This window comes from Neophocaena asiaeorientalis, unplaced genomic scaffold (assembly GCF_003031525.2).
Source record: "Neophocaena asiaeorientalis asiaeorientalis breed wild unplaced genomic scaffold, Neophocaena_asiaeorientalis_V1.1 scaffold220, whole genome shotgun sequence".
NCBI classification, from domain to species: domain Eukaryota; kingdom Metazoa; phylum Chordata; class Mammalia; order Artiodactyla; family Phocoenidae; genus Neophocaena; species Neophocaena asiaeorientalis.
In genome coordinates, this window is record NW_020174042.1 from 2285177 (window position 1) to 2301314 (window position 16138).

Consider the following 16138-nt stretch of genomic DNA (forward strand, 5'->3'; position numbering starts at 1 on the left):
AAATACATTACATACAACAGGGAGTCTGGGAGGCAGGCTCCCCACAGAGGCTTGGCTGACACAGCTACACGTCTCAGAAACTCTGGGGAGGGTGCCGGGCTCTGTGTGCGCTCTCCTGCCCAGGGTAGGCCCCGCCCTGGCCCCCCAGCTCTTCAGGGTTCAGTTTGTCCAGTATGGAGAGTTGCCGTAGGCAGGTTTGGAGGCTTGCGACTTGGGCTGCAGGGAGCTGGGCTGGCTGCGCTGACCGGAGCCGCTCTGAGGAGGAGAGAAGGCTGTCAAGGCTGCAGTGGAGCCCCCAGCCCAGGGCAGGATGGCCGCCTGCTCCACCGGGCTCACCTGAGCGTCCTGCGGGAGGTGGTGGTGCAGCAGCTGTGAGTGAGGCTGCTGGTGGGCGGGCAGGACGTGCACGAGCGGTGAGGGCGCGTAACCAGGGCCCAGGGGCCCAGGGGAGCCCAAGGCCGAGGGCAGGCTGAACGGTGGTGGGGTCCCTGCGTGGAATCCCTGCCTGTCGAAAGTCTGCAAGGCAGAGAGACGACAGTGAGGCTCGCTTGGCGGCACTCTGCCAGCCCTCCCGCCAGTGCCGGCCCTCCCTCACCTGAGTCTTGCTGTAGACGGACCCAGTCACGTCAGGGAGGCCGGGGCCGCTCGAAGACGCCGACACTCCTAGAAGGAAAAGCGGCTGTTCCCACGTCAGCTGGCCCCAGCGCCAGCCTCCCCCCGCTCCAGGGGCCCTCTGGGGCAGCCTCGCCTGAGAAGGAGTCAGGGGAGGAGATGACTGCTCTGGGCCGCAATCCTGGAAAGGCCTACCTTTGCCAGGCCCAGAACCTGCAGACTTGCTCTGTGCCTGCGATGATCCACCATAGCCACCCTTGGTGTAGTCTCCCGCTGCTGCCCCCTGGCTCACGTCATCGTAACCTAGCACGGCAAGGGACAAGAGGCACGTGTGAGCTAGGTGAGCCTGTCCTTCCTGTGCCTCTCCGTGGCGGAAGCACCCCTCACCTGCACTGTAGCTGTGCTGGCCATAGCCACTGGCCTGCTGGAAAGGGGTGGTGGGGCTGCTGAGGCTCACACCGTGCTGCTTGGCTGAGGCCGGGGGGACCTGGTGGCAGGCAAGCAGGAAAGGCATCAGTAGGGGGACAGAGCTGGGGAAGCAGGTCACCCCGGCTTAGCCTCAGGCAGTTGGTGGCACAACCACTAGGGAGGTGTCTTCAGTAGCGCAACACGCTAGATCTCAAAACAGATGGGAAAGGAACCTCGCCCCCAAGCCGGACTCATTCCTCAAGGCCAGGTGACACTCTGAGTGGGGACCTGTCCCTCCCTCCCTGCCCTCCCTCTGTTCCCTGGAGCTGGAGTAACACCGCCCTGAATACTCACAAACACGGTGGGCCCATACTGGAAGGCACTGGGTACGCCTGTATAGTAGGGGAGGCCAGTGTAGCTGTAGCCAGGTGGCAGGGCAGGGTTCAGAAAGGGCTGCTGGGCTGTGTGGTGGGCCTGGGACTGGCTCTGCTGGGGCTGAGCCAGGGTGGTGGCAGGTGCAGGGGACGCAGAGTCTCCTCGGCCAAACTTTGTGACATCACCTGGGAGAAACAGGGCACTGAATCCAGTCACTGCCCCCTATCCAGCCAGGAAAAAGCCAGACTGGTCCCTGTGAACAGGAACAGGCCTGGCTGCCAGCACAACAGGAAACCGGTAGGTCTCTGCAGCCCTTCTGCGTCTGTTTCCAGACTCCCGGGATGAGCCACAGGCCAGTCCGATGACCACTCCACCCCCATGCCTAACCCCCTGAACAAGACTAACCTGAATAGGGATTATTAGCAAGGCTCCCATCTCGACTGGTGAGGGCTGCGGGTGTAGCGAAAGGAATCCCATAGTAATCCTAGGAGAGACCAGAGAGGTTCAGTCAGCACAAGAGCCTCACCCCACTCCCAGGGCAGCAGAACCTGCAGGCAGTACGGGTGCTCCAGGCAATGCCACATTCCCCAGGCCTACCAGACCGCAGGGACGTCACGGGCACACCACCAGAGGGCAGCACTCACAGAGAATTCAAAACAAATGGTGCCGGTCAGAGCTGTGCAGTGTGGCAGGCACACAGCATGTAGACGCACTGACCGATCCCTCAGCCTTCCCCGGGCAGAGCCAGCGGAGGCCCAGTCACACACATCCATTCTACATCACAGATGGATGCTGGTGAATGTCATGGGCCAAACCAACTCTACTGGCTTCTCCAGTGAGAGGGATTCTGAAGGAAAGCGAGGAAAGTTAACAGGACAAGGAGAAACCTGAGGAGGAGGAGGGGCCAAAAGGGTTTAACAGGGGTCAGGTCCTGAGCTAGGAGAGACCACCCACTCTGCCCTGGCAATGCTGACATTGCACAGGAGTCAGGACAAGCGTGGATGCTGAGGCAAAACACAGTGGAGCTCTATGAAGAAGGGGAGGCCTGCCCTGACCCTCACTCACCGCCCAGGGCTCTGCCAGCCCTGGACATACTGCACCCCGGTCCTCTGAGCTGAGGGAAAGCCCTCCTGCTTTCCTCGTGGGCAGCAGTGTCTAGGAAAGGCACCTACAGCCTCCTTTGGCCCCATCTCCCGGACACCTCCAGGAAATCCATGGCACCCTCAGACCAGAACCACAACAGAAGGCAGGGCTAGAAAAGCACAGTTAGTAGAACACAAGCGGGGACAGGCCTGGAGGAAGCCCAGGAGGGGGAGCTCTTTGACACAAGAAAATCCAAAGGTGGAAATGAGGCACAAAAGTATCAGAATCTAAGAAATGACCGAAGGGGAAAATGAAAGAAATGCATCTCAAAAGGCAGGCTCAGGGCTTCCCTGGTGGCGCAGTGGTTGGGAGTCTGCCTGCCAATGCAGGGGACATGGGGTCGGGCCCCTGTGCAGGAAGATCCCATATGCCGCGGATTGGCTGGGCCTGTGAGCCATGGCCGTTGAGCCTGCGCGTCTGGAGCCTGTGCTCCGCAACGGGAGAGGCCACAACAGTGAGAGGCCCGCGTACCGCAAAAAAAAAAAAAAAGGCAGGCTCAGGGCTTCCCTGATGGCGCAGTGGTTGGGAGCCTGCCTGCCGATGCAGGGGCCATGGGTTCGTGCCCCGGTCCAGGAAGATCCCATATGCCGCGGATTGGCTGGGCCTGTGAGCCATGGCCGTTGAGCCTGCGCGTCTGGAGCCTGTGCTCCGCAACGGGAGAGGCCACAACAGTGAGAGGCCCGCGTACCCAAAAAAAAAAAAAAAAAAAAAAAGGCAGGCTCAGAGGTGATTGCTTCTAAGGCACAAAAAGATTGAAGGAATATGAAGCAGCCCAGGATGATTCCCAGGGCTAGAATCCCACTGAGTCACCTAGGGGCCCAACCAGGTACCACCTTCAGACTCATTCAGGACCACCTCCTGCATTCCATCTCTGATGCCCTGGGGCTCCTGGCTGCAAGGTTTCCTGAGTGTCAGGGGGACTAGGGCCACTTCTGGTTTCCCTGCAAAGCCCTAGGGCTTAAGGCATCCCCAGAAACCCTAAGTTCTGTTTTCCACTCTAGAAATCTGTCATCATGTCCTCAGTATCCTTCTGGGCCCTCCAGGGACATGGGCAGCAGCTGGAAAGTCCCGCAGGCCCCTTGAGCAGTAGTGTGATTGGCTGCTGGTTTGCACACTGGGGAAGAGCTGCCCAGCTACCAACCTATGGAAACATTCCAAGCAGATGAAAGGGTCTTCTGAGAGACACGAGCATCAGCCACTGGGGCCTGGGAGGTAGAGGTGGTGCCTGCAGCTCCCTGAGCTCTCTGTGGCCAGCCCAAGAGGGGCTAACACCAGTGGAGAGGAGTCTGAGGAAGGACACCTCACCTTCACTTGGGGAAAAGGAAAGACCATACCCAGGAGAGTTGACATCAGGGTCCAAATAGCTATTTACTCCCAGACAATGTGACAGATGCCCTGGTCTGCTGCAAATGATCAGGAGTCTGGGAAACGCCAGACCAAGAAGGGGGTGGCGGTACAGGAGCCTGCAGGCTGTCCGGGCAGGGAGCGTGCCTCGTCCTGTACCTCTTCTGCACTGCAGTCCTGCTCACGTGGCCATCCCAGAGAAGGCCCAGTGCTTCGTCCTGGTAGCAAGGGCCAGAATAAAGAGGCAATGCTGCCCCCAGAGTGAGACTGCAGCCACCAGAGAGATCCTGGGGCCAGCGTTCTTATACACGGGATGGCAGGCTAAACCCAGAAGGGCCCTTGAAGACTGCTGGCTCCAGCCACTCACTCAGAAGAACAAAGCTGCCATCACGAGCATCACCAATGGCCACTTCAGAAGCCACAAACACTAGATGGTACTTCGGAGAGGACTTTTTTATAAAAAGTCTAGGGGCACGTAAGCAGCGCCACGTCCTGTTTGTTTGTTTTGGTTGGGGGAGGGGTGGAACTTGAGGGAAGAGAAGGACCCACGTTTGGTAAGGACACTGCCTACTGGGGCCCCAGGTCCCAATGATCTTCAAGATCCCCAGGCACGAGCGCAGGACGCTCGAGTGCCCAGGCTGTAGGTGCAGCAGACACAACCACCAAATGGAAGCAGCTTTCTCAGCTGTGGTGCTGAGGGAAGTCCTCAGGCCGAGTGTCCCGAAGGCCAGAGAGGGTAGCTGTCACGGCTGCGCGGGTGAGATGCGCGAGACTCAGAGTCTGAATCCCCCCGGCCACCAGCCCAAATCCCACTCACCATCGGCAGCCGCGACTGCAGCATCTGGAGCTCGTCATAGCCATAAACCTGTGTGAGGACCAAAAAGGCTGTTAGATGCCCTGCCTTGACAGAGTCTAGCTGGAGAAACGCCCGGGATCCGAGCGGCAGAGGCGGGCTCAGGGAAGGAGCAGCAGCAACCCAAGGCCCCCAGGTCCTGCCGGGGGCCGGCCCAGAGCCCCACGTGCACTCACCGGGTAGGCAGGAAGCAGTCCTCCGGGGCCCACGAGGTACTGGCTGTGCAGCAGGGGAGGCGCCCCCTGGGGCAGGCTGGGGGGCGCTTTGCCTGTGAAGGCAAACTCAAATGGAGTGAAGGGGCCACCACAAGGGCGAGATTCCTCAGGTACTGTGGGCACGGCGGCTGTCAAGCCCACTGTCACGGTGCCGTCCCAGACGAGGCCACGGGCAAGAGGGGAGGGCAGCAGCCGAGAGAAACGGAAGCCGTGCTAGGGGGCGGGGGAGGCAGAGCACGTGCCACCACATCCAGGCTGTGTTACCAGAGGGGCCCGCGCCCTGCGGCACAAAGCACCGCCACCCTCTCCTGAAGGCCGCACTGCGCCGAGAGGGCCCGAGCAGCAGGGACCACCTGCCCCTCAGAACAAAGCAGGCCGGGCAGCGCCAGGAGAGGCACAGCTGGGCCAAAGGCGGGCGAGCAGTCACGACCAAACCACCGTCTGCTGGGCCCACACACTGCCCGGGTCTGGCTGCCAGGCAGTCACAGCAGGAGCAGAAGAGCCCACGAGAGCTCCATCACCTCGGCTCCAGGAATGAGCGAGGACAGAAAAGAATGGGGAGCTACGAGCACAAAGGCTGCCAGGGATCTGCCCAGGGGAGCGTGCCCCCAGACACCGATTTCAGAACCACCCAGAACCTGGCCCCCACGTGAGCTCTGGAAGATCCGGCCTCAAGAGGTGAGTGGGGCAAAGATGACAAGCAAGTGGCGGCACGGCAGGGGGGACTGTGAGCTTCCGACGCTCGCGGGCCCCCACCCCCCGGCCTGCCGCCTCGGCCTCCTCCCGGGGGCACACACCTGAGCTCGCCAAGGGCGTGGCCCTGGCACTGCTGCCGGGGGCACTCACGGCGGCACCGCCCAGGCAGAGGCTGCTGACCGCGTTCACGCTGCTTGGCAGGCTGAGCCCTGAGGACGCGGCACTCGAGGCACAGGTTGCTGCCGTTGAGAAGGTGGCTGAGGACTGGAGGGAAGGGGCGCTCTCCATGCCGGCATGCTGGCAAGACAAAAGCCAGGACACATGGATCTGGGGGCAGAGCACAAGAGTGCACAAGAACCGGCCTGGCCTGTGTGCCCGCAGTCTCAGATGGGCCAGTGTGCTCACCGTGGCCTCTCACACTGCAGCCACATTAGGCCACTGGGACACAACTCATCAGCTGAGCTTTCAAGACCATTAAAATGGAGATTTATGACCCAAAAACCCTCCTAAAAAATCATTAAAGTTGCTCAGGCTTTGGTAAGTGAAACAAAGCACAGACACAGATAAGCACAGAGCATCTCAATATGAGGTGAAAAGCCACCTCACAGAAAAGCAAGGGGCCTCAGGAGAGTCGAGCCTGCGGCCACAAGCAGCCCAACCCAAGTCAGAGCCTTCCTGGCTCCTCTGACCTGAAGTCACAGGTGGCCAAGAGAGGCCTTTGCTCCAGGATCTGGTGACACTTTGTGGGTCACCAGGGACTACCAAGCAGGGCCCAGCCCGGCCCTAGGCCTGCCCGACAAGAGCCACTGAGGAAAGAAGGGCAAAGCCTAGCAGAAAGCTGTGAAGAGCCTGAGTGCCAAGGGTCCTGCCCAGCTGCCAGTAAACGAGGCATCAGGAAGGGTTTCAGGGGCTGAGGGGTGGGTGGAAGAGATACACCTGGCTGGGCAAAGCAAGGGTCAAAGAGGGAGGAAAAGGCTCTGTAAGACTGAGACCAGCCTCCAAATCAGAACTTGTGCACAACAAAGAAGCCGGGAAACTCCTGGAGGGAAAGCTGAAGAAGCGAAGGACCAGGAGAAAGGGGGCCACCGTGTGCTCTGCTTTCCACGGCACAGACGGCGCCGTGCGGGTCCCAGCCCCGCGGGCCGCCCTGCCCACCCGAGCACTAGTATCCAGAATCGGCTCAGCAAGTGAAGACCGCTGAAATTATGGTCTTCTGGGGCTCCTCGGGACTCCTGCCCCTTCCGCCTAGATGGACAGACAGAACCAGGAAGACGAGAGCCCAGGGTAGGGCCAGGGCTGCCCAGCACCCATTCCACGGCCCCCTGCGTGGAGCCAAGGGCACCCGCCACAGGATCAGGAACGGCTCTGACCACCGCACTGTGATGGTGGCACTGGCCGCACAACCTTTCAACCACAGGATTAAAAAAAGAAAAAGAAAAAAAAAGAACATTCCCAGACTGGGGAGTACGGGGAATCCACGGGAACTCCAGAGTCATCCAGCAAGCCTCTCCTGCCTTCAGTGGACCCTGGCGGCGTTCCTGTATCTGCCCCCTCACCTCTCAAATCTGTGAGGAAGACAAGTTGCTGGCTCGCTCGGACCATCCGACGGGGCTGCCACTCAGCCCCTCAGATGGGCCCAGAAAAGCACAGCTGCACCAAACCTTCCACAGAACATGAAGGGCAGGAGAATACACTAGATTTCCTTTACAGACAAGGTAGGAAAGACCTGGCTGTGACAGACTATGATATATCCGACTATTCAAAAATCAATTCATAAAATGACAAACCTAGGAAAAATATTTGCACTTCCCATCACAAAGGGCTACCTACTAAGTCTCCCAACTACAGAAATAAAGACCACAGACCTGACAGGAAAATGAAAAATGTAAACAGCTCACTCCAAAAGAAATTAATGGCTTTCCAATATATAAAATAGATGTTCAAGCTCTTTCGATTAAACACTATACTGACAGGTCATTTTTCTATTAACACATTGGAAAAATACAAATATTTGGTAACATCATTTCAGGAGGATGTGGGGAAAGAGGACATCTCATTCTTTGCCAGTGAGATCTACGCGGGTTAAATCACTATGCAGAGCAATTTGTATAAAATGACAAATGCCTAGCAATTCCACCTCCAGGGTTTACCCTCTAGACACAGCTGCACACGTGAAACACGTGCAAAAGGTTACACACCTTTGTTTGTACAGGCACATCTCATGTTCTTGTGCTTCTCAGATACTGCATTTCTTACAAAGTGAGGGTCTGAGGCAACCCTGGGTCAAGAAAGTCTATCAGCACCATTTTTCCAACAGCATTGGCTCACTTCCTCTCTCTGCATCACATTTTGGTAATTCTCACAATATTTCAAGTCTTTTCATTATTATATTTGCTATAATGATCAGTGACCTCTGATGTTACAAATGCAAAAAGATTACAACTTGCTCAAGGCTCAAGTGATGGCTAGCATTTTTAGCTAATAATGTATTTTTTAATTAAGATATGTATGTTGTTTTTGTAGACATGTTATTGCACACCTTAACAGACTACAGTATAGTGTAAACAAAACTTATATGCACTAAGAAATCAAAAGACATATGACTCACTTTCCCACAATATTCCCACGGTGGTGGTCTATAACTGAACCCACAGTATTTCCAAGGTATCAAGACTGAAAATGGCCCTAAAGTTCCATCAGAGGAGGCCTGATTAAATAATGTAATGCAGCAGGGCTGTGAAAAAAGAACAAAGAACTCTGATTCAACACAGAAACCTCCTGAAGATACACTGTTAAGTGAGGGAAAAAGATAAAGGACACTATGTAGAGAATACTCCCATTTATATTACAGGAAAAGCAAAAGGGCAGAAGGAAAACTACTATGTATGCATTTTATGGGCTTATAAAATACAAACTAGAGGATCAAGAAAATAGTAGGAAAAGGGGTACAACCAAGTAGAAAAGAGACAAAAACTTTTCAGTATATATCTTTTTATGTCTTTTGTTATTGAATCTGTGACGACGTTAGCAACTGTACTAGGTGATTCTGGCTGTGGCCATTGGGACTAAGATTTGGGGTTTCCTGCTAAGACATAGAGTGCAGCTAACCCATGAGAGCAAGAGCTCTGGGCTCCAACACACTGTGCCCGGAACAGGGGGCCAGCTCTGCAGGGCTCACAAAGGGGACATCTCAGGGCTCCCACTGGCCAAACAGGAGGCACTGGCTGGTGGGCAACTTACTCCAAGGGCAGAGATGTTCACACCAATCTCTGCTATGAAGGCAGTGATCTATGTGTTTTAAGACAAAGAATTATGTGTAAACTGATTTCACTTGGAAAGCTAGAGTATGAAAGCCACGATGTTAGCCAGGTTCTGATAAAGGACAGGACCTGAATCTTTTCCATTGCTTCATTCTACAGCGAAAGATTCGACTTCTTCAGAGGAAACCAATTTCCCCCAGTTTCCCGACTCTCCCGTTCATCTGCACCCAAAACTTCCTTCCCTACTTGAGGAACCATCTACTTCCACCTTGTGGAAGCCTGCTGTCTCCCAGGAGAGGGACACTGTGCTCTCTCCAGGCACCTTTCCTTCCACGTTCCAGCCTCCCCGGCTGCTAGCACAACACCCGCCCGCTGCCCTGCCTCCTTGCACAGCCCGGCTGCCAGCCCTCAGTCCGCTCGGTCTAGACCGAGTCCTACCCAAGACCACGCTCCCAGCTCCACAGCTCAGAAGTCGCACCTCAGCAACCACCATCTAGGTCACTCTTCAGCGCACCAGGACACTCGCCCACTTGTGCTTCCACTCTTGCCTCTCCACACCCACGCTTCCTTCTTCAACAGCAACCTTCCCAAAGCCTCTGCCTCTGAGCTGGGGAAGATGGCCTGAGACGGCAAGAGTGAAGTCTCCACGACCACCAGCAACCTGGAATGCAGTTACACTGACTGGGCTGTTAGTCTCAGAGACACACGAGCTCTCCCTTTCCTTTCGAGCACTCTCCCTACAGTGGGCTTCACAAAGTAACAGAGCATTCCCCAGGAACACTGCTCTTGATTAAACTTGACTTTTAGTAGAGCCCACGCGGAAGTTAGCAACGAGTCTACTTTCCTCTACAAAACTTGCAAAGACCTCAACATAAGAAGCCCCAGCAAATGAAACCAACCCTGCCAGGTAGAAAGGTCTCCTATCATGAACAGGGAGCTCAGTGAGTTCTTGGGAGCAAATTCACCACCTGACAGCCCTGCCAATCATCTATCAGGTACGGAGAACCAATTCTTCCACAGAGACATGGACTTAGGAAGCAAGATGTCCTCCATGTTGCCTAGGAAATCATCTGTTCAAACCATGTACCTAGATGGAGACATTACAGCCAACCTATTAGAGTATTTCAGATATTTAAAATCCACAAACTAAAGCCCCACCTGCACATGACTAAGCTCCAAGCTGGCTAAGCAGGGTGCTGGGCGAGGGAGCAAGGAAAACACTTACCGTGTGTGACGTGCTGGTGGAGAGCACCGTGTGCGCAGAGGAGAGGCTGCTCTGGTGGCCGGAGAGAGAGCTGGAAGACAAGGCAGAGCCCCACGTGTGCACCCCCCAGCACTCCACCCGAGGGACCCACGCGTCTAGACGGAGGGCTGCACACGAGCTTGCCCATCCCTTCACATCCTTCCTTCCATGTGGCCTTGGAACCCAGTCCAGGTGCTCTGTGGTTAGAAATGATCTAAAGGGTCACTCACCATGAGGATCTGGGACATCCTGCCCTAGGAAAGCTACAGAGCCAGCTCAGACAACTCTAACCATTTGCTCTGCAGACTGTAAATGCTAAGAACAGGATTGCAGTAAGAACACGGCCAGCCCCAGAGACTCCATTAAATTTGTGTGTGAAGGAAGAAAGTTCCTATGTTCAACCCCACATGCCAGAGACAGAACTTGAATTCCCATCAAATGCAGAACTCAAACCAAACGCTTTTGTTCCTGGCTACAGGAGGAAAGAGGAGAAGTCTACTCAGAAGACAGGGTAGGGACCAGACAAATACCATTCTCCTGCACCCTGTTCTGATAACTTGATCTCTGACACCACGACAAGTGCGAGGCAGTGACCTGCTCAGAAAACCCCCGGCACTCTCACCCCACATCACAGCAACGGGGCCCAGAATGCGGAGGAGAGACAAGGTTCGGGGCACCCTCCTGAGGGCTGAAGAAGAGTAGCAGTGACCCCTTGGACCCACCTGATTCCCAGGGGACCCAGGGCTCTGTGACAGCAGGGGCATTACAGGCCAGCAAGGCTTTCACACTCGATGCCTGTGAGACCCTACCCAGCCACCTACGCTGCAGCCTTACTGCAAAAGGCCAGGACGTCATGCAGGGAGCAACAGTGTGTTCTGCTCATGGGAACAGCCGTGTAGAAGGGCTCCAGGACTTCGCCCCCGTGTGCCTCGGACTCTGGGCCCGTATTTTCCACATACCTGCTAAGCTGAGAGAGGGGGCTGCTGGACAGGTCACCAGGCTGGGACAAGGAGGGCAGAGCGGCAGTGTGCTGGGGTACAGAGGGCAGAAGCTGAGTGCAGGAGGTGGTGCTGGGCAGGGAGCCCACGGATGGGAGGGCGGAGGGAGGGTCTGTTGTCTTTGGAGCTGGAACAGATGAAGGAGCTGTAAGAAACAGATCTATTTAGCACCAGAACCAACCGTTAAGTATCAGAAATATGCTCAATGTTTTGTGACACGTCAGGCTCAGTTGAGACATATACAAAGTTACACCCCTGGGGAAAATGCACAAGCATGCCACAGGTAGGCCCTTCTCTGTCTGCTGTGACTATGGAGAGGACTGTCAGAACACAGGCCCCAGGCAAGGAGAGAAATGACATCTTTACCAGCATACACAGCCCCTCTGGGGTGAACATACTCCTCCCAACTAAAGGGACCCGACCCTGAGCCACACCCAGAAAGGGAAAGAGGCTCTAAGTTTGACAAATACAGTTACAACATGAGCACAGCAAGGGACAGTGAAAATCTGGTAGGCGAACCACCCAGGGGTTAGGTCTGCTTCTATCAAATCAGGCTGACTTTGTGAAAGGTCACAGACAGTTTAGGGCAGGAAGGGGTTGATAGCCCAGGGTACATATACTGTGGAGAGCTACACAGGCCTAAAATCTGCAGAAGACACCCCTGCTGTCCACACCTACTTTCAAAAGCGCAGTGAGCACTTCCTTCGCATGTGCTTGAACAGAACAGACCTCAGAGCACACAAACGCACGCGTTAGGCTTTCAGAAGAGCATGAATGCGATCAATCCTAGCTGCAGAAAAGACTCAGTTTTAGTGCCATCCACACATACAACTCAGATATGTGCTTGGGAATAAAGCATCATCGTCTTTTCCAGTTAGGAGGAGGCAGCACCTTTCCTCGGGAGGCCCTGGGAGTCCAGGGGACACACACTAGTCTTTAAATGGAGGATCGCTCGAAAACCAGAACAGACAGCAACAGGGCAACACAGCACAGTCAGTTCTTAAGAGTGGTCTTCACAACCCTGAGGCTTGCTTTTTACTCACAGTTCTTCCCCAAATGACACCTGTTCTTACAGAAACTAGATAAACACACCATAGATGTCCCTGGCCCCAAACTCACCTCCCTGAGTATCGGATCACAGTAATGACAGGTTCACAGAAAGCCTCTCAAAGAACGTGTGTTTGTATGAATTTGAGTGTGTATGTGTGTGTGTGTGTGTGTGTGAGACAGAGAGAGAAAGAAAGAAAGAAAGAGAGAGAGAGAATGAGAGAGAGAGAGAGAGAGAGAGACGGTTGGAGAAGAGAGCACAGGACATAAAAACCTATCTAAAATGTGCACTATGTTTTACGGACATTTCACATCTCATTATCTCACTTAAAATCTCCAGTACACCTCTATGTGCTCTCGACCCCATGCCTGGACAAAAGAAACTTCCCACTACGGCTTGTGGAATTCACACTTCCTGTGACATCCAATGTTCTCAGAGCTACCCACGTTATCACATGTGTCATTTCAATTCCAACTGAGGCCCACTCCTGGTCTGGCAAAATCCCATGGCCACTCTCCAAAAATTCCTAAATAAAGAGGGTCTTTTTGACTTCCATACCGAAAGTGGATACCCATTTGCTTTACTGAATGATGAATGAAAATCAGTTTCATTTTAGACTATGATCATAACCATAGATAAATTAGCTAAGAACAAAGGAAACAACTAACGGGGATTCACCTACACTATCTCCAGTGATCACTGAGCTGTGCTGGATGTGGAGGGCCCCCTCCTTTTCTCCCAAGTGTTTATAGTGAGCAACATTTTATCTCTCTTCCTCACAATGTCTTTCCTGAACTAGCATGCCAATTACTGCTTGAAATGTCTTTCACATTATTAAAGTGAGAGCCCTCCGAGCATCCTGGAACCTGGGCCTCTGAGCAAAGCATCTTTTAAATCCAGCCTACACTCTACACTTGGGGGTGCAGTCTGACAAGGGCAGAATAATACAATACCTCCTTCTTGCTGTGGATATAACATTTCTAGTAATACCATCAGCTCCAACCTGGTCACGGGGAATCTCTAGCCAAACTCTAAACGCAAAGAAATGATGCCAACAATGGATCAGACACAGCTCTCAGAAAAAATGTAGAAGGACTATTTTTGCAGAATTAGCCATTGGCCAATCGTTTTCCCATCACATTAGCTACGCTGTTTTTCTGTCTGTGGTTTCCACCAGCCACGACAAGAATAGTTAGCTCATATACTTACTGTCTACTGTCTGCTGACTTCGACTACCACCATGTCCATTCTGTAAGAAAGAGAAAAGAAAGTAAGTAAACCCGCAGAATCAAATGACAACCTAGATGACTTTCTACGGGATTTAGCCACAAACATATGAAGCATTATGAATTAAGCAAAGAACTATGGCCTATTTTGTTTTGTTTCTTAATAAAAGGAGAGGCAATACAACAAATTCTTAATAAATCTCAACAAGCTGACATTTTTTAAAAAACAAACTGGGTATTTAAGGAAGTAACAAGGATAAAACATAAGACCAAAAGCACAGGAAGCAATGAAACAGTCCTAAAAATTATTAAGCCATAGGAAGGACTTAGGAATTCTCATTATATTGAAATCTCCACAAGCCTTCCTGTCTCAAGCACATTCTGTCTCCTGAGTACCCCCCATACAAGAAAGAAAATGTTTCCAAATTATAACAAAGATAACTTTCATACAAGGAATTATCATATTTTATATTATTAACAAAATGGTTCTCAGAGAAAGATGTTACTTTGAAACACGTTTTTTTCTGAACTGGGTGGGGAAAGAGTGAGTTAGGACTGTTTGGTAGTCAGTCCCAAAAAGAACAGAATCTGAAAACAATTGGTTTGAGTTAACCATAAAGCACTTCACTGGAACCTTCTCACAGAAGGAGGCATCCTCACAAGGAAAACTTTACTTCCACAGACTGGGTGGGGAGACCCGGCAAAGACTGATTGACACTGGAACCTACAGGGCTCAGACCCTGGTCCTCAATGGGAGAAGGAACCTGAGGAAATGACCTTCTCACAAATGTCAAAACTACTTAAAAATAAAAGACAAACCTTATAGCTTTTGACTCTGCCTTAACCAAAATCCAGTACAATTTCTGCTCATAAAATCTTAATTTACAACACATTTTAGTCTTAAAACAATGAGTTTATTTACAAGAAATGTAGACAATAAAACAGAACTGCTAGGAAAAAACAAAACGAGTTAAAAGACTAAAGTCAGAGAAAGGGAAACACCAATATACAAAGACGGGTGGAGAGCAATCAAAGTTCTACTCTTTTGCCTCCCTCTCAACAGGGGTTCACTATTCAGTAAATACATACACATGACATCAAGCATGTGCAGCCAAGACAGCACAAACCCTGACATACAAAGTCTTCTCGAAACTACACCAGAGGGCTTCCCTGGTGGCGCAGTGGTTGAGAGTCCGCCTGCCGATGCAGGGGACACGGGTTCGTGCCCCGGTCCGGGAAGATCCCACATGCCGCAGAGCGGCTGGGCCCGTGAGCCATGGCCGCTGAGCCTGCACATCCGGAGCCTGTGCTCCGCAACAGGAGAGGCCACAACAGTGAGAGGCCCGCATACCGCAAAAACAAACAAACAAAAAAAAAACTATACCAGACAAAAAAAATAGAAAAGGGGAACGAAACAGCTGCCATCATAACTTAGGAACACTTCATCCCACCTAGAAAATCATTTTTTTAATTTATTTGGCTGTGCCGGGTCTTAGTTGTGGGCATGCGGTATCTTAGTTGCAAGCATGTGGGATCTAGTTCCCTGACCAGGGATTGAACCCGGAGCCCCTACATTGGCATCGTGGAGTCTTAGCCACTGGATCACCAGGGAAGTCCCTAGAAAATCATTTTTAAATACAAACAACGGAACAACAAGGTCCTGCTGTATAGCACAAGGAACTATATTTAATATCTTGTAATAATCTATAATGGAAAAGAATCTAAAAAAGAATATATGTGTATAACTGAATCACTTTGCTGTATACCTGAAACTAACACAACATTGTAAATTAACTATACTTCGATTAAAAAATATCATAAAAAAAACCAAAACACTCCACAAACAATGGACAAATTGACACAACAAAGGAGCCATATTATTTGGGATGGGGGAAATTCTAGGCAGAAGCATGGTGGGAACAAAAATAAAGTATCAGATGATCGGGAGAGATCAGAAATCTGGTTCAATTAGCTGAGCAAGAAACAAGGTGAACAGTGATACAGACAAGCAGAACAAGAGGTAAAGTTAGAGCTGGAACTGAGATGTCATGGAGATGACAGATTTAAGCACACAGTCTGATTTATGTTTTAGAAACTATAGAGCAGCATGTTCCAAGGCAACGGAATATATTTTTTAAATTATTTATTTATTTTTGGCTGCATTGGGTCTTCGTTGCTGCACGCTGGCTGTCTCTAGTTGTGGTGAGCAGGGGCTACTCTTTGCTGCGGTGCGTGGGCTCCTCATAGCAGTGGCTTCTATTGTTGCGGAGCACGGGCTCTAGGCGCACGCGGGCTTCAGAAGCTGTGGCACGCAGGCTCAGTAGTTGTGGCTCGTGGGCTCTAGAGTGCAGGCTCAGTAGTTGGGGCGCACGGGCTTTGCTGCTCCGCAGCACGTGGGATCTTCCCGGACCAGGGCTTGAACCTGTGTCCCCTGCATTGGCAGGCGGATTCTTAACCACTGCGCCACCAGGGAAGCCCGGGAACAGAATATTCTGCAATAATGGAAATACTGTCTGTGTGTGCTTGGTCTTATATTGTAGTGACTAACCATATCTAGACAGTGAGCATTAAAATGTGGTGTGTCTGAGAAACTAAACTTTTAATTGTGTATTTAATTTAAATAAACTACTACATGTGGCTAGTGGTTGCCATGTCGGAAATCACAAAAATAAACTTCTTAAAGAAGATATATGAAGAATACACAGCTTTTTAAAAAT

The 16138-nt window shown here is 52.1% G+C and overlaps 1 protein-coding gene and 1 non-coding gene across 6 annotated transcripts in view; both read right to left on the reverse strand.

Moving 5' to 3' along the window:
* The window catches only part of UBAP2 (ubiquitin associated protein 2), an 86344-nt gene continuing 70206 nt past the window's right edge, over positions 1 to 16138 (reverse strand). The window contains exons 16-29 of one of the 5 annotated variants that reach the window (XM_024753822.1): positions 13405 to 13444; positions 11109 to 11292; positions 10132 to 10201; positions 8255 to 8380; positions 5748 to 5943; positions 4912 to 5003; positions 4700 to 4747; positions 1801 to 1879; positions 1375 to 1580; positions 1000 to 1099; positions 808 to 915; positions 596 to 663; positions 337 to 516; positions 1 to 255 (exon numbers count right to left, since the gene is read on the reverse strand). In XM_024753822.1, coding sequence (XP_024609590.1) covers positions 160 to 255; positions 337 to 516; positions 596 to 663; positions 808 to 915; positions 1000 to 1099; positions 1375 to 1580; positions 1801 to 1879; positions 4700 to 4747; positions 4912 to 5003; positions 5748 to 5943; positions 8255 to 8380; positions 10132 to 10201; positions 11109 to 11292; positions 13405 to 13444 — 1593 coding nt within the window. In that variant the 3' untranslated portion in view covers positions 1 to 159. Of the gene's footprint in view, positions 256 to 336; positions 517 to 595; positions 664 to 807; positions 916 to 999; positions 1100 to 1374; positions 1581 to 1800; positions 1880 to 4699; positions 4748 to 4911; positions 5004 to 5747; positions 5944 to 8254; positions 8381 to 9384; positions 10105 to 10131; positions 10956 to 11108; positions 11293 to 13404; positions 13445 to 16138 lie in introns of those variants that run through there. The other 4 variants (XM_024753824.1, XM_024753823.1, XM_024753825.1 and 1 more) reach the window with 4 other exon arrangements.
* On the reverse strand, positions 11940 to 12021 carry LOC112405487 (small nucleolar RNA SNORD121A). The gene has a single exon (XR_003004342.1). It is a non-coding gene; the product is annotated as a small nucleolar RNA SNORD121A (small nucleolar RNA).